A 27,328-nucleotide genomic window follows, 5' to 3' on the forward strand; every position below is an offset into this window, starting at 1 on the left:
GACCTGATTCAGCTGCTCACAAGCAAAGCAACCTTTAGTAGATTCCTTGTCGTTTCTATACCTCAATTCCTCATCGGTAAAATGGGTATAATAATAGTTCTTACTTTATAAAAAATTATGGTGAGGATTAACTGAAATAATCCATGTTGAGTGCTTAGAAGAGAGCCTAACACAGTCAGTGATCAGTGAGGGTTAACTGTTATGATTGACAGTTACGGGGACCCTAGCACCTGTCCTAGCTACCTCTTAAGACAAAACAATTCTCTCAGAAGCTTGAGGGCTCAAGCTTCCTGGACCAGTACCCATCCATCCCCTAAGCTTCCCTGCTCATTCATTTACTCAAGTCAGTCATTGTTGCCGGGAATCCATCACTGCGCTTTTTCCTCTAGGTACAGGTAGAAATAATTACCCAGGCAGACGTTTTTGAGGGGCTGACCATTTAGCTTTAACTCTACATTTTCCTACATCCCACAGAGACAGCCCATGAGGCCCAGTCTGGCTTCTTTGAAGGACCCTGCAGTTGAGAGAAAAGGAAATCAAAAAATTTCACACCCACGCAAGTTGCAAGGAAGCTCAAGTTCCCCTCAACTCTCATCTTGAGTCCAGAAACCAGCCCACATCTTCTCTAGTTCATAAAATGCCAGTTCTCCCTTCACAGCTGTCCACAGCACATGGAATATCTGAGATATTGTGATTTATAAGAAATACACATGTTAAAGAGAAAACCCACAGGCCCAAAATGGCGTAATTTGTGCTAAAAGCCCATGATAGCAATTCTAGATTTAGTAACTGATCTCATTGCAGTTTTAACCTCTCCTAGAAATGCAATCATGTTTTTTGTTGTCTCTCTTGAAAATTGTATTGGTCCTGGGGACAGGAGGCAGGCAGCCCCTGCCTCCTGCTGAGGGTGCCCCAGGCTCTCCTGTTTCCTGTCACCATTAAGGGGGCGGTTCACGGTTCACGTGCTCAGGGGGCCCGGAAGACCTTGGGCTTGGGCGGAGCACTAGGCCTAGAGCTGGGGAAGGAGTCCAGGCCTCCGGGGCCAGGGCCTGGTGATTCAGCAGCAAGTCCAGCAGGTTGTGGTCTGCGAAGGAGACCTGGTCGCCTATGATGAAGGCCTGGTTCTGGGACAACAGGGTCTCAAAAGGCTTCGGGCGCCCGGGCAGAGCCTCGTAGTCGGTGGCAATGAGGACGCCGTATTTGCAGTGCACGTTCTCCACACCGTCGTTCACCATGTCGACCAGGGCTGCCTCCCGCTGCTCCTTCCCGTACAGCCCGAGGGAGCACAGGATGGCACAGGTGGCACAGGATGGCATGGGACGGGTAGAGGGTGAAGTCTCTGTCCTGGAGCTTGGGGAGCTGCCCGTACAGACAGGAGGCCGTGGGAGGGCCCTGTAGCCAGGTCTCCTTGGTCACCACTTCTTCCAGCTTGGGCGCTGCTCAGCCAGCCTGGCCTCACAGCGCCCTCGAACACGGAAGTCGACAATGGTATAGGGTGGCGTGGTTGCTGTGTAGACAAAAGTGGCCTAGAAATGTGATCTTAATTAACCTTAACCAACCTGGAATTTTCATCAAGCACCAATATGATAATGTCATGTAGGTCCTCTCCATCCCCCTTAGAAGAGGCAAGACAATAAGAACCCTCCCCCTTTTCTTCCCCTAAAGAAAACATGTCCTGGTGCAAAAATAATGAATCCTTTCTTTTCCTTCCCCATAGATCCCTTGCCCCACCCTTCTTCCTATAAAATCCCTGCATGTTGTACTACCCTTCGAAGCGCCCTTCTGGTTGCTGGTTGGGAGGCTGCCCGATTCCTGAATCTCTGAATAAAGCCAATCAGATCTTCAAATTTACTCTCTTGAATTTTTGTTTTTTAACGTATGTATTTGGTCATTTGGATGACCAAAATATATTTTTCATATACACTTGGTCTTCTTCCACAGTTCCTGGCTCACAGCTCCCCAGGCCCATGGAATTTCCTAATCTGTTAAGAGCCCTGGGAGTCTCTTTAGTTATACCATTTGGTCTCTGGTCCTCAGTTCTTCAAAACCTTCAGAGCCATAAAGGTGAAATGGGTATTTTATTTTCATAATAAGGCTCTTTCCACCCCAACTGGGTTTATGTGAATAAAGGTGACTTTTGGAAAGCACCTAAGGGTGGGGGCCGGTTGCCAGGGGAACCAACCTTGAATAGAGGGTTGGAGCTTTTAGTCCCACCCCCTGATTTCCAGGGCAGGGAGAGGGGCTAGAGGTTGAGTCAATCACCAATGGCCAATGAGTTTTATGGAAGCCTCCATAAAAACCCAAAAGGAAGGGGTTGGAGGGGTTCTGGGTTGGGGAAACCAGAACACTTCCTAGTGCCTCTGTGCTGGGCCCCAAGCTCCACAAGGACAGAAGCCCCTTTGTTCAGGTCCTCGTCCTATGTATATCTAATCTGGCTGTTGATTTGTATCCTTAATAGCCTTTGTAATCTACTGAGTAAATAGTTTTCCTGAGTTCCGTGAGCCATTCTAGCAAATTCATCAAGCCCAAGAAGGGGGTTGTGGGAACCTCTGATTTATATCCAGTCCATCAGCAGCTCAGGGAACAATCTGAACTTGCAATTAGTTTCCCGGAGCCTCCAATATGCAGTTGATTGGTCAGAAGCACAGGAAATAACCTGGACTCCTGAATGGTGTCTGAAGTGGAAGACGGTCTGGTGGGACTGAGACTTTTATCAGTGGAACCGATGCTATCTCCAGGTAGATAGTGTCAGGACTGGGTTGAATTCTTGGACACCCTGCTGGTTTCTGAGAATGGCTTGTTGGCTTAGGGAAGCCCACCCACCCCCCAAACACCCCCCACCACACACATACACACATGGGAATTGGGTCCAGGAACCCAAAAGAACATCCTACACTTGGAAACAGAAACTGCAGTTTCTCCACAAACCCACCTCTCTTCCTGTTAAACCTTCCTGGGCCGACTGCCAGAAACCACACTCAGTTGGTCTGAGCCACTGACTTCTGGTGGGAGCCGACTCGCCTGTCAGGCCCAGGTGCTACCCAGATTCCACTCATTCCCACGTGTCAGTCTGCGTCCTGCCTAGCTAAGCAGAATCCTCTATCCCTGCTTTCTCGCAGGAGCCTGAAATCAGGGTCTCAGCAATTTTTATTTCCTTGAAGGAGAGGATAAGAAATACATTCAATCATCTAGCTGACATTTACCAAACACCTCGTTGTGTGCCCCTGGCCTGGGTACTGAGGAATCTCAGCTTAGGGTTACCTATGCAGAGGTAAGTGTTGGCTTCCATTTAATGTTTTGCACCATGATTTCAGAGTGCTGTAAAGCACCTCTGATCTTGAAGCCTTACGTCAGAATCTTAGATGTCTATTGTCCTTTGGGTAGAGGTAGGACGAGCTGGCACTCAGCACAGTGCCTGACTCAGAATGCTGGTTGGGTGGAATCCAAGGTGATGCCTTGTTCTCACCAGTTCAGATTATGTAGCCCGGATGTCATCAATACCAGGTAGGTGGGAGGGGGAAGAGGGAGGGCTGCAGGGGAGCATGGCATGAATCTATTCCCAGGAGGCAGACAAGCAGAGAGAGACTCTTATTACAGCCATGCTCTGTTAGCTCTAAGCTCAAGTATCAGGCCTGTCCCTAACATTTGCAGGCCTGGAGAAGAGCACAAAGACGCACTTACCATGTATCTAAATTTTATGAAGTATAAACCAAGCGAATTGTGAATGATCCAGCCGCCTGTGATGATAAGTGTGTCTTCATAACGGCCTGCAAGGCCAGGTTTGAATTTAAACTCTCAAGATTCTTTTAAGTTCTCTGCTAGAATATTCCCCAGACCTGGCCCCTGGCCTATAGCCTGCCTTCTCTTCCCTCTTGCAGTCCCACCTTACACTGCAGAGGGCTCTGTGTGTATGTATAGACACTCCAGCCAGCATATCCAGGTTCTGTCCACCCAGCTCTCTGACAAACAGCTGCCCATCGGTCACCTCTTGGGTGGGCCTAGGAGTGTGAACACCAACAGTACACCTGTTTTGGGGACTCAGAGAAGAGGGTCAAGAAAGCGAGGATTCTCGGTGTTAGGAGAGTGGTCTAGAACGACAAAGGGCACATCAGTTTGACCCTGCACCCCATGGAGAGGGTCATGGCTGGAGGGCTGGGGGCAGGGCCTCCTGAGCTGGGAGTCTGGGGCACTGACATTTGCCCTCTTGCCATGGGATTTTCCAGGCTACAAGCTCTCACAGCAAACGCAGCTCACTGACACTTCCCTGGCCTCTCACACGCGTTCCCTTAAAGTCCCACCCTGAGAGGTGAAGGAGAAACAAGTAGACCAGTACAAAAGAAAAATACTGTTTATTCCACACAACTACATCAAGTGCTTCTCCCCTCCCCACCCCTCACTCCAACCCTCAGCAGGTTTTGCCCCGTGTCTAGAGGACAGTCAGAACTTCAGTGTCGGAGCCTGGCCTATGACACAGGAAGGGAATCTAGGCATAGGAAGGTGATTGGATTTCCAAGGGCACAAAAATGTCTTTCATTCTAAATTCAAGTGTGTTCCTCAATCCATTTGGCCGAATTCTTTCCCTGGACTCCACCTCGATAAAATACCATGTGTAGTGCAGGGTCAAAGGCCCCAGCTAATTCGCCAGGCCATAGGAAGTTTTGGTCTTTCTTTCATTTAAAACAAACAAAACCACACGTAAACTGCGAAACCAGTTCTGCCTTTTCTCCTGCCTTTCCACGGCAAAGGAGCCAAGGAGCCCTGGCTTTAAGTTCAGAAAGGTGCTTTCAAACCAAAATTTATATCAACTCTCTTGAGAGCCTGATGCTACCAAAAACAAAACAGAAAACCCACCTCAGGGCCACAGCTGCTTCCCAGGAGCCCCGCGGTAGGGAAGCAGGCTGGTGAGCTCTGCTTTGGGCACACTTCAGGGACCTCCTATCACCCCCTGCCTGGGGAATTTGGCCTGCAAATATTCTGCCCTTGGTATCATTCCACTGAAAGATTTACCCATCTGTCCTGCAGAGGAGAAAATGGTTTAGTTCTAGCCCAGCCTTGAGAAGACAGATTTAGACGAGGGAGGAGCTGAGACAGCATGGCCAGGCCTAATTTAGACCAGCAGTGCATTATCTTTTTCCTGCCCTGACACAGGGCAGATGGTCCTGCATAGCCACTGCCATGGACACACCCTGGATTATATGCTACACCCAGAGTACCAGCCGCGACCCAACTGTCTCCCCAAAACAAAAAAGAAAGCATATCTGAATCCAAGTGTTGGAGGGTAAAAACCTGAATCTCTCTAATTTATTGAAGTGTAAATCACCAAATCCTTAATAAACTCTGGTACTTCATTACTGAAAATTTGTTTATGATGCCTCTCCCTAGTGAGCATGTCGTCTCATTGAGACAGGCTGATAACCCTACACTTGAGTGTGGAACCTCCCCCTTGGAGACATTCTCTCCCAGGGGCAGGCAAGATGCCCGCCTGCTTCCTCACTCCCACCACACTCTGGCAGGTTTGGTCACGGTGCAGTGGGGCGGGAGGATGTGTGTGTGGCAATCTAACACACAACTGTCCTCTATCTGGCAGCGCTACCCAGAGGGTGGGCACGCTGGCCCTGTAGGGCCTGGGAGGGACCAGTTGTAGGCAGGAAAAGAAACAGCATGCCAGAGGAAGCATGGCTAGGAGGTGGCTGCACCAGGGGCGAGCGGAGGCAGATGTGCCCTCGCCTGGCAGTCACCTCCTCAGAGTACATCACGTGAGGCGCAGCGGAGGGCAGCTGCTAGAGACCTGGCTCTGGAAAGGCAAGAGTATTAAAGAGAGGAGGCGGCTGGCTGCTGTGACTTGTGGCCCTTTAGGGATGCTCTACACAGCAAGGCTGGGCTCACCTAAGCAAACCTCTCAGAGCTCTCCTGCCTTCATGGAGTCACACGCTGAGTTTCCGGGGTTGTCCAGCCACAGCGAGGCTGGGAAACTCACTTAGCAGCTTGGATGAGATGCCAACCTCCAATGTGCCATAGTTACCCTCTCTAGAGGCCAAAATCATCCTGCTCTAGGAGTATTCTTGCATCAGCGGAGCATTGGCTGGGGCGGGGGGGTGCTTACACAAACACAGCGTCTGAGACTCTGGACAAAATAAGATTTCTCCTCCAGTATCCAAGGCTCAAAGTTACAGCGAAAATTAGAGTTAAGTAAGTCATCGTCTGCAAGAGACCTTCCTGGGCTGCCATCAGCTCTTTTGGGATGGTGGCCTTTTCCCCAGGGCCTTGCTGTCTGGTTTATTGTTTAATTTGCCCCTTCTGAGAAAGCCCCAGTCCAGGGTTGGGGGAAAGTGTGATGACAAGAGACTCAAGAGTCCTTTCCTCGTTTTTCTCCAAAGTGCCTGCTTACTTGGGCAGTGGGATTTTTCAGGCTGCAAGTTCTCTTAACCCACACTGTTTTGGGAGAAAACAGTCATGGACAGAGATTAAACTGAAATCTTGGAGAGAACGGCCTTATTTACTAAGTTCCCAACCTGCCATAGACCCAAGGTCAACTCCAGGACAGCTAGAGTTCACTGTTGCTTCCTTCCAACATGGATTACAAAAGAAAAGGTTCTGCTTTAGTGCAATTTTCCCCCAAAGGAACCAGGGAGAGGTGGCAGAGGAGGTGACATGTTCTGGCCCCAGGGCTGTGGAACCTTCTGACCTTGAGGTCAAGGCAGACACTGAGTCTGGCCTTCTAAGCAGCACATCACACTTCTCAGAATTGTGTCTCTTGGGCCCTTTCAGGGGACAATGTGCCTGTAGGCAAAATGGGGTGAGGCTGTGGTTCTACTGGACAAGCTGCCATAGCTGCCGCACTCACACAGAAGAGCAAAAGGGAGTAGAAGGTGGAGAGAGAATGCCATTGCAAACAAGAGGTAATGGCCAGTCCTTAGGGGCTGCTGCAGCCCTGCCCCAAAGATGGGGAGTTTCTGGTTCCCAACCAGAATTCACCCTTCAAAAACCATGTTAGCAAAGTGCTTCTTTAAGTGACACCACAAATCCCCTCCCTTGGCATGACCTGCCCCAAGCCTGGCACTCTCAGGGGGCCCCTCTGCCCTCCCCATCATGTGCGATACATGGGGGGAGAGGAGGGAGGCAGCTGACGCACATGCGCACAGCGGATCCTCAAGACCCAGGACAAGCACAGCTGCAGGTGGCAGAATGACAGGTGCTGTCACGGCCTCGGGTGCAGACGGGTGTCAAGGGACAAGTACAAAGTGCTGGAACACAGGGCTGGGGGCCAAGCCCTAAGGGATCTGGAAGACGTTCAGCTTGCTGGTGTTCTTGAGCGTCTGGCGCCGATTGCAGAACCAGACCCGCACAACCTCCCGGTCATAGTTGAGCTCCTTAGCAATCTCGGTGATTTCCTGGCCGGTGGGCAGTGGGTTCTTCTCGAAGTAGGCATTGAGAGCCTCTATGGCCTGGGGGGTGAAGGAGGTGCGGCGCTTGCGTTTCTTAGAGGGCTCACCTCCCACAAACTCCATCAGGTTCTGCTGGCCTTCCTGGTTCCGGAGTTCGGCTTCATTCAGCCACTTCTCCAGCACCGGCTTCAGCTTTTGGGCACTCTTGGGTGTGATGTCCAGCTTCTCAAACCTGTAGGTGACCCAACCCAGGAAGGGACAGTGAGGGTTTCTTACTGCCCACACCCAAGTGTGAGGGCTCTCCTCAAGGGGCTGCCCCTCAGGCTGGTCCCTATACCACCCCCACCTAGACCCCCTAGCTTGGTCGAAACCAGCCTCCTCAGACTGTCTTGTATCCCAGGTCATAACAGAGGGGCTATTTCCATGGCCTCAGTTCAGTAGTGCAATAACTACAACCACTTTATGAACAACCATTCCAGAACTTTCACACCCAACTGAGTGTGGAGGTCCTTTGAGAGTCATCTTGAGAGGCCTCCAGAGATGACAAATGGATGTCATGAGTGCTGTCCTCCTCCAACTGCACTTTTTTTTCCATTTTTTTATTGGGGAATATTGGGAAACAGTCATTGCTGGCCCATGTGGGAATCGAACCGGCAACCCTGTTGTTCAGAGCTCGTGCTTTAACCAACTGAGCCATCCGGCCGCCCTCCAACTGCACTCTTATACCAGCATCACTGCCAGACTACTCTTTCTGGCTGAGCCCAGACGTGACTACAGAATTCCCAACATGGCACTGAGTCTACCAGGTACTCTAGTCTATCTAAAGAATTGGAAGGCAGATGAAACCTTTCAGCCATCCCTGAGCAATGCACTCATTCTTGTTTGAAACCCTCTGCTACCCCTCCCATGATACTGGCACCAGAACCAGTCTGTATGCTGCACACAGAAAAACGTCACTTTAGAGTCACACCTTACAAGATGGGGAGATGGGAGCATGACAGGCATGATGCTGGAGTATAGCTGAGAGCCAAGCCAGAACTGAAGTTCCCACTTCTTCATAAGCTGTTCTCCTTTCCCTTTAGAATTCCTGAATGGATTAGGCTCTTGAGTTCCCCCCAAGAGACCATAGAAATGCTCGGGATTGGAGGATAAACGTCAGAGGGCCCGCAGAAGGACTGGATCAGTCTTTGGCTACTCCAGGTATTCTTATCTACCCTTCGAAGAAGGCAGGAGCAAGGGAGCATAAAGGGGTCGGATCCCCAGGTCCCTGTGAATGCCTCGTGGCCCAGGTGCCTGAGCAGGCCCTGACTGCCAGGCCGTCTTACTTACCGGCAGATGGCTGACTGGCTGTAGGCCGGGCCTTCTGTTGCGGTCAGAGCCTGACCCACCTGGGTCTGTGTGAGGCCCAGGGATAGCCGCCGGATCTTAAAGTTCTTGGCAAACTCCCGGATCTCTTCTAAGTTGATCCCGTCCTCATCCAGACTTGGGGTATGTGGCTCTAGGCCAGAGGGAGGGACCAGGGTGAGTGTAGGACAGACAATCATCACTGCTTATCTAGCCCATTGGCCTGGCCTGGTGCAGGGGGATGAGCACATTTAGCAAACAGCCTCCACACCCTTAATTCCCTCATTAATCCCCAAGACAAGCAAGATGGGGGGAAAGGGGCCTGGCCCAACCTATCTGGAGGTATGGATCTGTTTTCAAGTTCTTCCAGCTCTAACTGCTTATTCACCCCACTGTCCCTTCTTCTGGCCCCCAAGCACACCTGTTGCCCATCCATAATCCTTAATTATCACGTAAGAGACTACAGGGGAGACAGCCAATGGCGTGGCTTCTCAGAGAAGCAGCCTCCACTATCTTCATGCCTAGAATCTAGCTCAACAGGAATGGAAATAAGAAAGCCAGTCCCTGGCATTGGGTGCCTGCCCTTCCCCTTTGGACTCCAGGAGAGCAGCATCTAAAGAGGTTTGGTGTCTGAATAAATGTCTCTCCCCTTCCCCACAACTTCCTCCAGGAGCCACTTACTGGACACCAGCTGGCTGACAGTGGGCGTCTCCGAGCAGGTAATTGGGATGGGAGCAGAGGCAGATGGCTTGGCTGCTGGGGCTGGGCTGGTGATGACCACAGCAGGCGGGGGCACGACCGGCGTAGGCTGGATGGGCTGCACCTGTGAGAAGAGAGCCAACAAGCCCCAATTGCCCACCTGTTCAGCTCAAGGGGCTAGAGTCCCTGTATGGGCCAGAGGCAGGGCAAAAATGGACATGAAATCACCACTCATCCAACACACTCCTACCTGTGTTCCATCAAAAAGCAAGACTAGAAACTACTTTTTAGCACCCACCCAACGATAATGACCTCCAAAATAAGCACAGCAACATGTGCCACCAAACTGGAGCCTCAGAGCCACCTGTGTGTGACACAGGCAGGTCAGAGGCTCAGAAAGGTTCAGTACACTTTGTCAAAGCCCCAACAAGTGTCCACCCTTGATATAACTGCTCTCAAACCTCTGCCCTCAAAGGAGAAACCTAAACTTGATTCTAGAGCCTCCCAGGCCCCAAATGCCCATTAACAGGGGCCCGGCAAATGACATCTGGGACCTCCCTGCAGTGAGATAGTGTGCAGCCGAGAGAGAGAGAGAGAGAGAGAGAGAGAGAGAGAGAGAGACATCTCTTAACTACCAACATACAAAGAGCTGAGTCATAATGTTAAGTGGAAAAATAATCGGGTGAAATGCAGTTTTTGTAAACTAATTCCTTAAAAAAAAAATACATACAAATTTCCAGGGGAAAAAAATATTGAGGCATATAAAGCAAGCTGTCAACAGAAGTCATCTCTGGATATGGAAGTAGAAGGGATTTTTACCTTTTTACATTACACACAATCTTGGAATTTTTAAGAAAAATCATGTATCAAAGAAACTATAAAAATATGAAATTAGTATTTTTGTTTTGTTTTGTGTTTTAAAGAGCTTCCTGCAAAGTTATAATTTCTCTCGGATGGGTCCTGTTCCCCCGATTCTACATCCTGGCAGCTCTCAAGTCCACTCCCTTTCCCTTCCCAGGGACGTAGCCTTCGTTCAGAGCTCCTTGTGTCTTGCTTGAACTGTTTAAACTGCCTCCTAATGGGTCACAAGGGCTCAAGTCTCACCACACTCCAGGTTTTGGCTCAACCTGGATAACAGGGATTTTTTTTTTTTTTTTTTAAGGAGGGCACAGCTCACGGTGGCCCATGTGGGGCTCGAACTGGCAGCCTTGGTGTTATTAGCACCATGCTCTAACCAACTGAGCCAACCGGCCGCCCCCAACAGAAAATTTTTTGAATGCACATCCACTCAGCCATTTCTCTGCTAAAAACCCTCCCACGACCCCTTGCTAGTAATAGTGATAACAACAAAAACACCATTTCTCCAGTGCTTTCCGTGTACCAGTGTTAATGGCCTATGTGTACTCTATCCTTTAACACTCACAACCTTCTGCAGCTGGTCCTCCTGTAATCTCCGTTCTACACATGAGGCTAAGAGGCTGTTCTCCAAGCTGGGAAGCAGGACACCACATTTGGGAACCATGGGGCTCAACATCAACTGGGAACTTGTCAGGAAGGGGAATTCTTGGGCCCCACTCCAGACCTACCTAATAAGAATCTCTGGAGTGGGGCTTGGGAATCTGCATTCTAACAAGCCCTCCGGGTGGTTCTGACCCATGCTCAGGTTTGAGAACCCCTGCTCTGGAACACTATACTTCGTGCAATTTCCTAAAGGTTCAATATTCTCTCATCCAACTCATCTTTTCAGATTAGTTCAATGTCCCTTCTCTACGAAGCCTTCTCTATGAAGTCTGTCAAGAGCTCCCTTCTCTGGGCTCCCTCCTCATAGTGTTTGCCAGGCTCCCTTGTAATTGCTCCAATGCCGGGCTACCTAAGGCTAGGAAGGGTGTCTTATTCATCTCTATATCTTCAGCACCTGGAATAGAGTAGGCACTCAAAAACTGCTCCTAGAATGAACAAATAAATGAATAATCAAAGCCACAGTGCAGAGTGGAGGAGTGGAGGGATGAAGGGGGAAGAGAGAAGGGATGCAAAACTAACCTCCCCTGACTTTTCCGGCAGTTTGTGCACCCTGGAGCTGATCAAGGCCCGGTTTACTTTGACCACCTGCTCCCTGGCCTTCTCAGAGTGGCACTGGCCTCTGAGGGCAATAGACATGTTTTTGGTGTGTGTGTAGGTGGGGGGTGAGGCCGATGCTGTTTCCATGGGCAGAACATGTGTGACTCACATGGGCTTTCTACCCTGGGACCTCCCCTCACTTTGGGGAGGTGCCCTGCATTCCCAGGGGCTTCAGAAAATAATCTTGTCCTGCCTGCAGTCTGAGAGAGGCAGCCCATGCCAGACAGCACTGCCTGCCCCCACCCCCCACCCCAGCCCTGGTACCTCACTCTTAGCAGGGGACTCAGGCGTGCTTGGCTTCCGGACAGCCACTGGTGGAGGCAGGGGGCTGCTGGCTAGGGTCGCGATCACCTGGCCTTGGGCGTTCAGCAGCAGCTGGGGGGTCACAGCCTGGACCTGCAGGCTTTGGGCTGGTGCTGGGGCTGCCACACTAGCCGAGTTCACTACCCACGGAAGTGTTCCAATAACCTGGGAGGAAACAAGGCACGCACCCTAAGTGTGAGCGCAGTGTCCAGCTCCACCCTCAACCCCATTCCCCATACTTGCAGAGAAAGGGACTTATCTAAGGATGAATCACTTAACCTCTCTAAGCCTCAGTTTCTTCCTCAATAAAGTGAAGAATTCACACTTTAGGGGCTGCTTCCTTTATTCTATCTCCAGAACCGTGGGTGAGCACGAAAAGGTCTGCACGTGGAGTCACACAGACCTGGGTGTGACTCCCTGCTCTCCCCGTTAAGCTGTGTGACTTAATGTCTCTGAACCTCGGCCTTCTCCCCTATCAAATGGGAACAGAAGTCTCCACCTAATAGACCTGTACTCAAAAAGAAGTGAGATAACGTATGAGGGAGCACCTAGCACAGAGCCTGGCCACAAAGTGGGTGCTCCATCAATGAAGTGGGTGCTCGCCCCAACTAGAGTGGGTGCCTCTAGGGCAGGGTGGTGGCTATGCCCCTGCCTGGCCTCAGCACCAGCAGGAAGCTGCCACATGGGTGATACGAAGAGCAGCCTGACACCCTGTTTGAGTTTCTGTGACCCTCAGCCCAAGTCCCAGAGCCCCAGCTGGCTTTGCCACAGCCCTCAGCCTTCAGCCCTGACTTTGACCACTTGCCTGTCCCTGAGCGTTGGTGAGGATCTGACTGCCGATCCCCGGCATGCTGGGAATGGCGTTGGCAATGACCGGAGTTGTAGTGAGGGAGCCCAGGATCTGGGTCTGTCCCCCGAGGGAAGCAGCACTGATCTGTGGGTGGAGGAAGAGCCTTGCTCAGAGGCTGAGGGGCAAGAAAGAGCCCAAGGTAGAGGAAAGGGGGCTCAGGGCATTGGGGTGGGGAGGTGGGGATGCAGGGCAGACTTAGGGCAGATTTGAATGTGGGTGGCAGGCCCATGTCCACCAGCTGAATAGTATCCAGGGCTAAGGGAGGCAGGGGATTCGCTGGGAAGGGTGGGGCCACAGCCGTGGAAGAGTAACTGGTGAATTGTTCAGGCCAGGCCTGGAACGGTAGAAGGGCCAGACTGGAATGGCTGATGTGATTCTAGTCACATCTAACAGCTCCACTGCCAAGCCAGGAGCCACCCTGGATGGACATTAGCACGGGGCTGTGAGCCTCTAGCTCTACCTTAGTAACAACTCACAAGTTTGTAATCCCCAGACATCATCCCACCCGCCAAGGCTGGTCCAGTGGTTCAAGTTCTGGAGACTTTGCCCAGCCCTCTTGGCAGAGGTTGCCTGCTCTTGTCTGGGAAGGGCAGACTGGCAGCTGCAAAGAGAAGGCTTCAGAGCGAGCCCATCTCTGCTGATGTGTTGGAAAAGAGCCGTATTCAGGGGGCTGATCCTCTACCTCCTTCCTCCCCTGGCAGTTCCACCCTTGGCCCAAGATTAGGTCCATCCCTGGGCAGCTTACGATTCCCGGGCTAAATGCGAAGCCTGCAGGCTGGACGGTGATCTGTGGGGGGGTGTCCACTGGCTTGGGGGTGGGGGCAGTAGCGGTGGCAGCAGTGGGCTGTGGTAGAATGGCAGGTGTGGTCTGTAGCAGCGGTGGGGTCTGGAACAGCGTCTGGGGCTGAGCTGGTGGCCGGGGCTGGGCGGGCGAGGAGGCCTGTGCCGGTGGGGTGGCTTGTACAGGTGCCGGAAGAGCGGTGTTCAGCACGGCAGCTGCTATGAAGCAAGGCAGAGACAGAGGTGCTCAAATGCCTAGCAGCAGCCCAGAGCAGCTCCAATCCCAAGGGATCTGGCACAAGAATGAGAGGGGGGTGGGGCACTGGGGCAGGGGGAACAGGCCGCTGTGATTCCCTTGATCTTTGCAGGGGGCAGCACATGCCAATATCTCTCATCCCCCCCTCCCTTGGGTCTGCAGATGTGCAGGTTCAAAACCAGACGTTGCGTCTTCTTGCAGTCCTTCTCAGGAGGCTGGTCATGGGGTGCCTTCTGGCGTGGGGGGAGAGGGGCAGTCTCAGACAGTTGGCTGAAGTAAGAGGCCTGCTGGGCCAGCATGGTGTCATGGCCTAGAGTCCCGAGGTGGTGCAGTATCTCTGTGGCTGGGTGCCTGGGACACCGGATCCAGACTCCAGGGCTCTCGCCCTGGGCGAGCTGCGGGTTCTGAGTCCAACATGGCAAGCCCGTGTGCAGGAATGGTAGTGTAAGGTGTTGGGGGGCCTGGTGCAGTCCTGGGGAGAGCTGCCGTTACCTTGGAGACCGGCTAAAGGTGGTTTGAAAATTCCCCCCGTAGGAGAAGCAGAGGTCAGTCCTGGGAGGGCAGCCACGGTTGCTGTAGGAATTGTCCACACGGCCAGCCCCTGCTGACCAGCCACTTGACCTGCAATACTGATGGGGATAAGAAGAGGTTGAGTAACTGCCCCTGCTGGAACCATAACTCCTGTCAGAACTGTGGCTAAGTTTTCCTGAGTCAAGACCTGCAAAAGCAAACAAGATTTCAAAAAAGAAAAGAAAAAATAAAAAATCAACATTGACAGCGCAAACACTGGGTCTCTCAGACCCAGTTGAGCACAAACAAAGCATTCTGAGGGCAGTGGGGAAAAGGCCACATGAAGGGGGGGAAGAGATAAGCCCTAGCCGGAGGCCCAACCCTGGGGGATCGTGTGCCTGGACTGGACGATCCTGCCTTCAGAGAAGCCGCCCAAAGCGAGGACAGGGCCTGGCCCTGCTCACAGAACAGCAAAGGGTGCAGAGGCCTCTTCTACTACAGTTTGCTGCCTCCCAGGCCTTCCTCAGCCCCTGCCCACAGGACCAGCACTTGGTGGCCAGAAAGCAGGGGGCAGGGGCTGGTGGAACCAAGTGGTCAAGGGTCCACAGACGCGTCTGGAAGCTCTGAGGGAGGCTACCCTTGATGGATGCCTTGGAGACCTGTGCATATAGCACAAGGTCACAGGGAGCTCAGCTCGTCTGGAGGATCCTGGAGGCAGCTGCTTCTCACTGTGCTCGGGCTGCCCCTCTGGCTCTAAATGAGGACTCTGAACAATGCATTAACTCTTCAGGCATCCACTGGAGGGGCCGACAAGGTATTCACTCATTTAGTCATTAGAGAAACAGAAAGGCCTGTGATATGAAAGAGTTAATGTAATCTCTACCATCTTTGCTGCACCCAAGGTTACCGGGCAAGCAAAGACGTACTTTTCCCAGTGGGCCCCGATCTGAGACAGGGGAGAGGCCGGGGGTGCCTAGCAGGGGATTCCCTCCCCCAAGCCACAGCCCCTCCCCCGTCCTGCCTTGTGAAGTTCCCAGAACCCATGACCACCCCATCTTGGTGGTCCCATGCCTTGCTCCTGCCCACTGCTCTCTGTCCAGCTCCCCGGCGTGGCTCTTACCTGGGGGGCAGCTTGTACAGCCAGCGGTGTTAGGGTCTGCGATGTCTGAGGCTGGCTTGGGGCTTGGTTGAAGGTGGCGAGAGCAGGGGCAGGGCTTGAAGGGATGCCCGGGAGTGACTTCACTTCACATGGCATTGAGAGAAGGAAGGACAAAGAGTGAGCCTGATGTGAGTGGCAGAGTCACCGGACTAGAACGTCTTGTCTGCAGTGACAACTCTCAGCCCCACACTGTATTTCTGCATAACCCGAGACCAATCAATGGCTTTCCCTGACCCAAGAGGCAGCTTCCCAGATGCTACTGGTAGTGAGAATAAGAGGCTGGAGAGCCCTGTGCCAGACTTAGAAGGTAGGACCCCTCTTCTCACATTTAGATTTTTAAAATGTAGGAATGTAGGCCTATGCATAGTTGGCTATCAGTCTCTGATTTCCTGGCTCTACAGGACACTGTGACCTATCACATAATCAGTAAAGGGGCCTGAAGTGAACATATGTCAGGGAGGGAAGGAGATAGAATCAACAGGAACAGCTTCCCTTGGTTCGTCCAGCAACTGGATCATTGCTCACCGCCACCTTCAGGCGACTTTCTGGATTCAGGTGCTGCTTGGGGAAGGGGCAAGGATTCTGCAGGGGCAATTCCTTGAAATGACAGTCCTCGAAAATTGGACATGTCTTTGCCACACTCAGGGTTACAACGGCTCTCCAGGCCAAGCAGCTCTTCTCTGCTAGTCTCGAGGATGTGAAGTCTGGATAAGCAGCTTCAATGAACTTCTAAAGGAACTTCCTGGGAACCAGGGCTTTTCACCCAGGTTGTAGCTTCCTCTTGTTGCCTTGATTTAATCAAGTGCTGGGGGCCCCCACCAGGAAGCCACACGCCAGTGAGGAGAGGACTTATTATTTAATATATGGTGATGCATTAAAAGGAGTCTATTGGGTGATGGGTATTAGATCAGTGGCCTCTTTATATTGGCTGGGCGTAGATTTCCAGGCTCTCATCAAAGCTTACTGAATCAGAACGTCTGGGAGTAGAAGCCAGTAACCTTTCCTCTCTCTTTTTTCTTTTTAAAAATTTTTAAAATTTTATTTTTGAATTTTTCAGTTATAGTCAACCTACACTATTATATTTATTTCAGGGTACAACATACTGATTAATATTTACATAACTTACAAAACGATCACTGATAAGTGTAGGACCCATCTGACATCATACATGATTATTACAATATTATTGACTATATTCCCTATGCTGTACCTTATATTCTGTGACTGTTTTTATAACTAGCAATTTGTCCTGCTTACTACTTTTTTTCCTTTTAAGCTCCCTTGTGATACAGCACACGGCCGCACTGAAAAAGCTAACCTTCTAACCCTGCATTCCCAGCCCATGTTTTAATCCAACCTAACTCAGGACTATACTATTTACAATGCATAACAAAAAAATTCAGACTGTTCAAGGAATTAAAGAGACAAGCAAGCAACAACAAAAGCCTTATAAAATACTAAGAGAAAACAAAATGACATTTATCTCCACCACAGAGGGGAGATATATTTCCAACTGTTGAAAAAAAAACAGAGATTAGGATAATCTGAACCTCGGAAATGTTTTAAAAATGTTTTGCTTGACAAAATGTAATGAACTATATAAAAAGGAAAATGGAAAACGGGAATGTATGATAAAAGCTTATGATCTAAAGAAATGAAACATTCATTTTATTAGAATACATTTCCAAAGTAGGACCAAGGAGTCCAAGAGTGCATACGTTTAGGGCTTTTGTCACTTCTTGCTAGTTGCTCTTCAGAAAGATTTAAACCAATTCATAGAACCATGTACCTATTTCTCCACAGCCCCACCCAATTTAGCTTTTATCACTATTTGTTTTTCTGGCTTAACAGGCATGTAATACCTTATGACAAGTTACTTTTGTTTTCTTTCTCATTGACAGCAAGTTTTTGTATTTTTCCATGTGCTGACTTCTTCCTATGTAAACAACTGATTTCTCTTCAAAAGGATTTGAGTGGACTATATCTCAAAAGAAAAGAATTTTTCAAAGGACCCATACAAAGACATTCAAAGCAGCATTGGTTATGACAATGAAAAACCAGGCAATCAACAATAGCCCAAACCAGAACAGAAATGTGAATCTAGGTTGATAAAAGAAAAGGGTATCCGAAATAACATGGTGGTAAGTGTCACCCTACATAGTCTACCCTCAGCTGTAAAAATATGTGTATGTGACAGAACTGGGCAGTCATTCAGAGTGCCATAAATCAATAGATTTTTTTTTTCATCCTGAAAAAATTTCCTATTACTTAGTTTTGTTTTAAGAGGAAATGCTTCTTAATATTGCATGTCTAGAAATGTCCCATCAAGGCCACAATCTAAGCTGGTAGCTTCTTAGGAGGTACCATCAAAATACCTCCCTTATCTGCTTGACAATGATTTAAGATTCCTTTCCAGAGAAGACTTTTGTGAAAGACTTAAATATAGCAACCTCTAGAAGAAGACGCAAACTACCATAAACATGCTCAATGTAAATAATTGATTTAGGATCTATTTCCGAGGGCAGGTTTGGAGAAGGAGCAGAACTAAGGAATGAGATATAGAATATAGATAAAAGGGTAAAAAGGGAAGTGGAGGCACTGTGGATAAACCTGGGAAACCTCCCAAATTTTCTGAAAAGGGGTTCCATCCCCTCAATGGAAAGCAGTGGAAAGGGCACCGGCCTGTGGGAGCAGGTAATGCCCCTTCCGGCCTGAACATGGAAGCAGCAGGTTTCCAGGCTGGGGGGAAATGGTCATGCCTCATGTCATACCTTTTTTCAAAGGGGGAAGAAATAACCCAGGTTACTAGGGTCCCAAATGAATCTGCACACTGATTTCCAGGTAGAATAAGGGATGGGAGGTCTTGTAGTTTCCTTATTAAGGAGTTGCTGATTCCCAGAAGCCTGTCTGTTCTCATTTGCGGTCTTCTTGGCCCACCCCCACCCGCCCAGATCTCCAATCTAGGGAAGGGAAGGTAAGCAGAAGGCAAGGGGAGATGGATGAATCCCAGTGTTCTGGGGGAACTGGCAAGGGAGGCCCCAGGCTTCCTACAAAAAGGGATGTCTGTTCTGCAAGGTGTTAATGAAGAAAGTCAATGAAAGGGTGCCCTGTGGCCAGAGAGAAGCCTGGCACAAGCTCCAGCCTCTAGAACAGCCGTACTGCAGGGTGATAAGGGGAGACAGTGTGGCTGGCTCCCTGGGGAACCACAGGAAGGGTCTTGGGTAAAGCAATGCCTGGTTGGGGTAATGACCTCATACCAGTTGCCTCTGCAGTGGTGTCTGGGTTTTCTGGCCCAGCTTCACCGGCATGTTCACTGGCTTCAGCAGGAACTCCACTCTGGGAGCCCTTGGTGGCCGCACTCTCCAGTCCTTTGCCTTCTTCCTCAGCAGGGATCTGGGCATCCACGCCGACTTCCAGCACACGGATGGTCTCATGGCCGGACATGACGATGACCTGCAAACAGGACAGCGAACAGTCCTGGGGGTGGGGCTGATATCAGAGCCCCTTGGGGGCCAAAGCTCTGGGTGTGACTAGGGGAACCAGGAAAGGGCACCTCAGCATGCAGACCTCCTGTCCCAAGGACGTGTGCTCTGTGAGAATTCCAGAGCCTGGGGCAGCCTGCAGCTCCCTAATTCTAGAGAAGGAGCTGCTAGGAGAAAGTAGGCCCGGGTGACAGGGGAAGGGCCTGACATAAGGTGGAAAAAGTCCCACAGAGCGAAACTACTTGGGGATATTTCTATTTGCTCCCTTTCTTGGACTCAGCTCAGGGAGTGGTAAATGGCCTATCCCACAACCTTGTAAGGACGTCCTCTTGGCTGCTAGGATATTGGTGTGTGGCTGTGCGGGCCCCTAAGACAGATAGTATCCACAGCTTCAGTTCAGCCAACAAGCCAATCCCACTTTATGTCCCTTGAAACCTTACAGAAGTTCCCTCAAAGATAATGGGGTGGAAAACAAATGCTCTACAATGTTGAGTAATATTTTTAAATCATGATTTCTTGATTTCCAAAATTCTGGGGTAAAGGCCAAGATTTCCTTGCAAGCTGACTTCCTGAAACAAGGGTCAGGAATCCTGAAACATAGCCTCTCGCCCCACCCCCTGGACTGGAGCTTGCGTTCTGTGAGCCTGTGGCTCCAGTTGAGCCATCTGCTGTGACCTTGCTCTGACCTTGAAGGGAGCCTCCATGCCCCAGCTATGCAGGCAGCCCCTGGGCCTCCTCAAGACACTTGAGCTTCTTCCGATGCTCAAACAGCCAGCATGCAGCTCTACCTCTGGCACTGAAATGCTTCCAACTGGGCCATTCAAGAATCAGGGACACTGTACACTAAAGAGGTCTGCGTCCAGCATCCCCTACGCTTGGCCTGTGCCTGAAGCCACACCCACAACACACTCCTTAAGCCAGAGAGTTGGATCCAGCCAGTGATTCTGCTGGAAAAAGCGATAATGTGACCCATCAAAGGAGCTGGAGTGAACTAAAACGCCACAAGCAGTTGCTTTTCTAGGTCAAACTTGACCTATGGAGGGACTTCATTTCAATTACATTTTAGGAGATGTTAATCTTTTTTTTCCTCATTTAAAAAATTACTTAAGTAATAAATGGTTGTTGCAGAAAAATTAGAAAATATATGTAAGCAAGAAGAAAAAATTAAGAGCAAATTACCTGATGTCCAAATCTTTCCATATGTAAGTTTATATATATTTGTACGTTTTATTTTCACTTTTTAGTCATAGCTTAAATCCCCAAACTAAACCCCTGAGAAATCCTAGCTGGCAATTACATCTGGACAGGTGAAGTGACCATGAACTTTGGTAAGAAACAGATAATGAGGGGCTCTGTGCGGTCTTCCTACTTGCCCACCCCTTGATCCCTCACCCTCCATCTCCCAGCTCTTCCTGCCTCAGAAGATACCTGCTCATTGACAGTCAGAGAAGACTCTGGGCCAGCTCCTGGGTCCATGGTCACTTGTCAGGGTGGGGTGGAGGCCGCCCACACCTAGCACATCCTGTGGGGTGAGATGGGACGGGAAAAACAAAAGCTGATGTGACACAGTAATACAATTTCCTCAACATCTCAAAACATCTCAAAAAGTCAGAAGTAGAGTGGTAGGAAGAGAGAGAAGCTAAGTTCTCCCAAGTACAATTTGTAGAAGTAAACGAAACAGGATTCTAAGGACTTGACAGTGTTTCGCTTCCTACAGCATCTTAGGAGAACTTAACTCAGGACGAACCAGGGTGACAAGATGAAAGAGAGGGCGAAGCATCTGTCCCTGGGACTTTCCCAGTCCACTGGGACAGAGAAGACTCAGCAGAACCCAAGGTGACTTCTGATCCAGACACTCAGGACCTCAGACAGGGACAAGGAGCCTGCTGGGTGCCTGAGTGCTTCTCAGGGGAGGAGTCTGAGCAGACCTCCTGGAAGAGATCTTAAAGACAGGAATACATTTTAAAAACGGTCTCAAACTGTAATGTGCACGATCATGGCCTGGAGCATTTATTTAAAAAGACAGAGCTCCAGCTGTCCCCGGAGTGCACATGTCCAGAGTCTGATTCGGCAGGTGGGTCCTACAAGAATCAGCTCTTAGGAGATTCTATGGCAGTGGCTTTTCACACTATAGGCAGGACAATGTCCCCGATGGTAGAACAGCCTGCCAAATGCAGTAAGGAGTGGGAGAAGCCCTTGTAAGAACAGGTTGTCTAGCTGGAGCCACAAACCATACACTTACAAGAAATAAAGGTAATAACAGGACAAATAGGGTTGACACACAGAAAAGAAGGCAATTATTTATTTTGAGTGCTCGCTGTGCTTAGCATTTTATGTAACACTAATTCATGTATTACTCATGCCAGCTGGGGAATGGGGGCATTATTATCACCACAATGGATGAGGAAACTAAGCTCAGAGAAGTGTTCTAGATTCTTCATCTTTCCTTTCCTCCTCCTCTTCCATGCCTGGGTCATTTGTTCGCACTCCCTCCAGACCCCCCCTTTTTTTTTTTTTTTGGTATTTTTATTAAATAAGATAAAATCCATGTAACATAAAATATACCATTTTAAGCATTTTAAAATGTACACGCCAGTGGAATTTAGTACATTCATAATGTTGTGCAACCATCACCACTGTTTAGTTCAGAGTATTTTCATTATCCCTAAAGGAAATCCCATACCCTGTCCTGGCCACCGCCAGCCCCTGGCAACCACCATATGCTTTTTCTCTATGGATTTGTCTATTTTCGGTATTTCATATAAATGGCATCCTACAATATGCAGCCTTTTGTGTCTGGCTTCTTTTACTTAGCAGAATGTTTTCAAGGTTCATCCATGTTGTAGCATGTACCAGCACTTCATTCCTTCTTATAGCTGGTTAATATTCCATTGTATGGGCTTTCTGTATCCTCTAGGGATGTCTCAGGGACAGGGAAACGAAGATTTGATTTCCAAGATGGAAAGTCCATCAGACTCAACTGTGACTTTACCCAGCATTCCACAGGCCTGTGCCAATCTCCCACCTCCCCATACAAGTGGTTCAAGAACACAACCTATGCGTACAACAGCAGAGAACAATTAAGGAAAATAAGAACTTCATTTAATCTCCGTGACAGAGTGGTGAAACAAACGTCTCAGAAAATGAAGGAAACGATCAGAACTTTTCAGAGAAACCAGCATCTTCATCAGGAGAAAACTGGAATTTCAAGAAAATTTTAAACACATAGACAATGAATTTGAAAAAAACACGAGTTGAAAAATACCTTCAAGAATATGAATGCAAGCGAATCTAAATCGCTTGATACTGGGCCATGCAGTAGTCTCCAAAATGATTTTGTGAGTCAGAGTCTTTCCAAACAAGAATTAAATGAAGAAAAGGCAAAATTGGTGAAGCAGGTTCAAGAGAACAAAGACCTTTTTGGGAGGCTAACACTACAGTAGTCAAAATGTATAGATCAAAGAACGACCAATCTCAGTAACAGTTGTTACTAAAGACGTGGAGAATCTGTAGCCAGCTGTTGCTTTATGAGTTGCAGTCTGCAATGTCTGAGGAGAACAAGAAACTCAGTTTTACTCAGACCACAATGGGTTAGATGATAAATTGCTACACTAAAACAGAAATGAGGAAGAATTTATAGATGTTTAATTCATTATTTTTCTCTTGAATATCTTTGAGAATCACAATGTAATCAAAAACATACTTATACATTTTAAAGAGAAGGTAAGAACCACTAAGGCCTAGAGAAAGGTATCCTGTGAACACCAAATTCGGGCACTCTGTTTTATAAATATAAACCAAGTTCTAAAATGAAAATTTAGTATTTGAATACATTTGCCAAAGAAAACATTTAAAGAAATATAAAAATTTTCAAATAATGGTAAAAAAAAAATAATTTGGACAATTCTGGTTAAAGCTGAGAGGGGAGCCAGAGCCCACCAGAGCCTCCTCCTTTGCCTTCTTTGAGTTGAGTTTGGAAAACATCTGCAGCAACCCTGGCAAGGCACCTTGCTCAGCTAACAGATGGCTCACTGATCCCTGGGTTTCCTGCGCTAATGAATGAACTAAGGGCGCTGAGACATTTTGCCCACAACCTGAAAATGCAGGGGTCCAGGACCATCCAGGACTTTCAGTAGAGGGGACTGAGGTGAGTTAGAGGACCTGGTTTCATTTATCATTCTCCTTTGGGAACTGCTTTAGGCTTAGGGCAACATTCCAAGACATCTAGGAGGAGCAGTGGGAAATCGCAAACAAATCAGAACCCCCTAGAATATCCTGAGATCCTATTATGAAAAATCCTGAAATGCTTCATCCTTCATTTCTTCGACAAATATTTCAGTGTCTACTATGTGCTGGGTGTTGGGGATACAATGAAGGGAAAAACACATCCCCTAGCTTTGTCAAGGAGTCCACAGTCTAATATGGGAGTCAAGGAAATAAAAAGGTAACTACAATACAGTGATGACGTGTCATGGTGGATGAACAGAGAGTGGGAGAGGATCCACAGAAGAGATACCCAATGAAGTGCGTGTGTGGTCCTTTCCCCCTTGTTTCAGAGTGGCATGTGTTTTAGACATGAAATTATATGTACAAAGACTCTTGTGCCATGTAGAGGAAAATGTAACGTACATGGGATTCAGACTTTTAATTCAGACTCATTTCTGTGGTTTTAATCACTCCCTTAACACTTAATTGTGGTTGAGGTTTTCGAGGTGTAAAATACCTTCCCATTATACAGTCATTTTTTGGGGTGGAGGGTACTCAGCGTGAGGTTAGTTGACTCTAAGGAATGGCTGGTTGAGCTGAAATTAGTTTTACGGGTACTCAATTGAAAGAAAGTCACATTTGTTATGGGAAATTTACCTTTCAAATTTTTGACAGTCTAATTCTCTCAGACCAGGCTGTTTGGAGACATCAGCATCTCCAGCTCTATGTCACTTTTATATTTAAACTGTGCGCCCACTTACCTCCTGCAGAGCTGCCATTCAAATAGGCCACAAAGACCGGAAGCAGGAGATTGGTATAAAGTGGTAGCTGGGGCTGAGCTGAATGGGGCAGACAGTCCCTAGTGGTCTCCCCGTCTGACAACCACCAAATCTAGACCTCCAGCTGGGACCTCACCTGGGAACTTCAGACTCATACATCCAACAGCCTGTGGGTTGCTCATATGATCTCATACTCAACACGTTTGAAACCAAACTCGTGATTTCCACCCCAAGTCTGCTCTACCTGCATGCAGCTTTCCCCACCTCAGCAGATGACAGCTTTATCCTTCTACGGATGCTTAGGCCAAAAACCTTGCCATCATCCTTGCCTTCTCTCTTATATCTCACGTTTACTCCTTCAGCAAATCCTGTTGGCTCTCCCTTCCAATATGCCCAGATTCCCCCCACTTCGTATCATTACTACCCTGGTCCACACAGCGTTAGTACTTGGTGTGAAGGAACACCACATCCCCTCTTGCACTCAAGTATTACCTGCCCCGTTCTTAAATTGCCAGACTCTGGGCAGCCTGCCACCTCTTTCAAGATGGCTTTTCTGCATGTCCTCCCACCCGTCTCCATTTCTGGCCCCAGGACACAGATTTCCCTTCCTACCTGCTGAAGAATAATAATCACTGACAGTTTATTGGGACGCAGGCCCTTTACACATAGTATTATAGTGAGCGCCCTCTTGAACTTTCTTTCACAATCTCAGCTTTGATATTTACTAGCTGTGGGACTCAGGATGTATGATGTAATCTCTGTGCCTCAGTTTCCTCATCTGTAAAAATGAGAGTAATAGCACCTACTTCACAGCGCTATTGTGAGGACTGAATAAACTAATGCATGTAAAACATTTATATCGATGCCTCGCACATATGTGCTTAGAAAATGGTAGCTGTTATAAAAATATACACACATTATCTCGTTCCAATTTGGTGTATCATTTAAAAACCTAGGTTCATCTCTCAGCTTCACCATTTCTTAGCTGTGGGACCTTGGGCAAGGACCTAACCTCTCTATGCCTCAGTTGCCATATTTGAAATGGGTATAGTGTTGTAGTAAATTGTATACGGGCTCAATAAGTGTGGACTATTCGTATTCAATTCTGACACCAGCCGCTTGAGACCCTGGAACAAACAGATATGAGTCCTAAAGCTTGATCAATTGTGTGACTGTTCACAGGCGGGCGGGTTACTTCTCTGTTTTCTCAGGGATAAATAATAAAAGAGCTTACCTTAGAATACTGCACAGAACACTAGAGACAATTAGCTATTATTATCCCCATTTTTATAGATGAGAAAGTTGAGGGTCCAAGAGAGGTAAGGGTATAGGCTTTGGAGGAAATCTAGATCAAAATCCCAGATCAGCCATGAAATAGCTGTGTGATTTTGGGCAACTGATCCAACCTATCTGAAGTGTAATTTCCTTATTTTTAAAATGGTGATTAAACGGGCAAGCCTTATGTGGTTGTTATAACGACGATATGAGACTGCGTAAGTAACATGCTTAGCACGGTGCTTGTAGTGCTTGTATTACGATCCCCATTTTTTTATCTACAGGGAAATGGAGATTGAGAGAGGTCAGGTGACTTGCCCAAGGGCACAGTTAAGTCAGTGGCTGATTTAAATTTCAAGGTGTGTCCACCTGCCCCAGACCCCTATCCTCCTGACACCACACCAGGACTCCTTCAGGAAATGGGAGGAAGGCTGATGGGGACTGTTCTGGCCCCCAACGATCAGGACACACTGGGAAATGGTAGCTGTCAGTTCTGCTGCAGACCCTCCCCCTCAGACGTGAATCCATGAGCAGAAATTACGGCTTGCCAAGCTATTGACAGACCAGGTAGGCACACACATGGGCCAGAGAAAGGGAATGTGAAAAAGATAGGAAAGCAGTGAACAACTTAATTTCCCTTTCCAACCTACCATTTGTAAATTGGACACATATAGTCAAACAGTAAAGACTAGCTTAATAAGGACAAATTTCCACTTAGTTTCTCCTCCTGCCCCCTTTGACTTGTGCCCACACTTGATTCATCCCAGGCAGGGTGAAGGGAGAGAACAAATGAAATGTGAAAAATGAAAAGTAGGTGTGTTCCCCCACCAGACTGTAAACTCCAAAAAGGCATGTCCGCTTATCATCATAACAAAGGGTTAATGAATAGGAACTGAAAACAAATGAAATCAGATCACTTAGCTTCCTCATATTTCCTCCCTTCTCCCTCAAAACACATACCCTATTTCAATTTATTTATTTTTTTTGCCCCCATTCCCAGTACTAAGGCAGCTTAAAAATGATTCAAAGAAGCAGTGCTGAGTTCTGCGGAACCCTGATCACACTTACCCCTTCCTGATGTGCCTGTCCAGCTCCCCATTCCCAAGCCTTCCCTCCCTTGGCCAGTTTCTCCCAGGTCTCATTCTCTCTCCTGGCCTCACTGACCCTCACTGACCCTCATTTCGACACAGAAAGAGCTTAGGCCTTAAAGGCAGAAGACCCAGATTGAGTACTGCTTCTGCCTTAGGTAACCCCTCTAAGCCTCAGTTTCCTTAACTGTAAAGTGGGGCTAAATTATAGCACCCACCTCCTGGATTACTGTGAGGAGCAAATTGGTAACATTTACTTAAGTCACTTAGAACAGGGCCTGGCACACAGCAAACACTGTGTAATTGTTACTGTTGTTGCTATTAGTTTTATTTGAAGTAAAGCATGCATATAAAAATGTTTTTAATTGTAAAGTGTTATTAAAAATGTGAAAGATCACTATTATGTCTTTATAGTGAATAAATCTTGGGGAAGGGGATATGATCTTATCCCATGTTCCTTCATAATGCAGAGAACCCTTGGAGAAGCAAATTTCTTCTGACTCACTCTTAATTGCCAGGTAGTACCTCCAGGAGAATAATAGCTCATCGCCACCCCCCCACACACACACACACCACATCACATCACATCAAATGATATTATCTTGTTTGTTTTCATGTTTATCATCTGTCTGTCCCGCCAGACTAGAATGAAAACTCCATGACAGGAGAACTTCTATCTGCATTGCTCAGAGTGTGGCACATAGTGGGTATTTTTGTTGGACCAGTGAACAAATGAATGAAGTTCTACCTCAGACATGCAAAGAAGTAGAAAGTCACAGAACTACCACCCTGAACACCGGGACTTCAATCAAAATGGAGTATGTGGAATTAGCCCTCAGAAGGCCCTGCTTGTCCATGTTGGCTGCCTTAGACTTCCAAGACAAGGGAGCAGAGATAAATGTCTGTGACCAGCCCTCTACTACTGGAACATGGACTCCCAAAGAGCAGAGGAGGCTAAAATCTCTGCAAAGAGCTGTTTTCATTTGCCCAGAAGGCTTCCTAACCGCCTTAGATTTCCCCCGGCCCCGCAGCAGGAAATATTTTGTGCAGGTTTTAGGCTTCCAATCACAGCTGAGTGCCGCATCTTAACGCTC

General features: G+C 48.4%; 1 protein-coding gene and 2 pseudogenes across 5 annotated transcripts in view; 1 reads left to right on the forward strand and 2 right to left on the reverse strand.

Moving 5' to 3' along the window:
• On the reverse strand, positions 1-5,753 carry LOC109443671 (glutathione S-transferase P pseudogene; annotated as a pseudogene).
• POU6F1 (POU class 6 homeobox 1) overlaps positions 4,331-27,328 on the reverse strand; it is a 24,170-nt gene continuing 1,172 nt past the window's right edge. Inside the window, exons 2-11 of one of the 5 annotated variants that reach the window (XM_074325675.2) lie at positions 20,315-20,408; positions 18,662-18,857; positions 15,366-15,482; positions 14,228-14,453; positions 13,382-13,698; positions 12,655-12,783; positions 11,811-12,014; positions 9,411-9,552; positions 8,715-8,883; positions 4,331-7,617 (exon numbers count right to left, since the gene is read on the reverse strand). In XM_074325675.2, coding sequence (XP_074181776.1) covers positions 7,272-7,617; positions 8,715-8,883; positions 9,411-9,552; positions 11,811-12,014; positions 12,655-12,783; positions 13,382-13,698; positions 14,228-14,453; positions 15,366-15,482; positions 18,662-18,857; positions 20,315-20,322 — 1,854 coding nt within the window. In that variant the 5' untranslated portion in view covers positions 20,323-20,408 and the 3' untranslated portion in view covers positions 4,331-7,271. Of the gene's footprint in view, positions 7,618-8,714; positions 8,884-9,410; positions 9,553-11,810; positions 12,015-12,654; positions 12,784-13,381; positions 13,699-14,227; positions 14,454-15,365; positions 15,488-18,661; positions 18,858-20,314; positions 20,409-27,328 lie in introns of all 5 variants that reach the window. The other 4 variants (XM_074325673.2, XM_074325672.2, XM_074325678.2 and 1 more) reach the window with 4 other exon arrangements.
• Positions 21,806-22,534, forward strand: LOC109443698 (swi5-dependent recombination DNA repair protein 1 homolog pseudogene; annotated as a pseudogene).

This window comes from Rhinolophus sinicus, chromosome 1 (assembly GCF_057876585.1).
Source record: "Rhinolophus sinicus isolate RSI-liver-muscle chromosome 1, RSI-T2T, whole genome shotgun sequence".
In the NCBI taxonomy this organism is placed as follows: domain Eukaryota; kingdom Metazoa; phylum Chordata; class Mammalia; order Chiroptera; family Rhinolophidae; genus Rhinolophus; species Rhinolophus sinicus.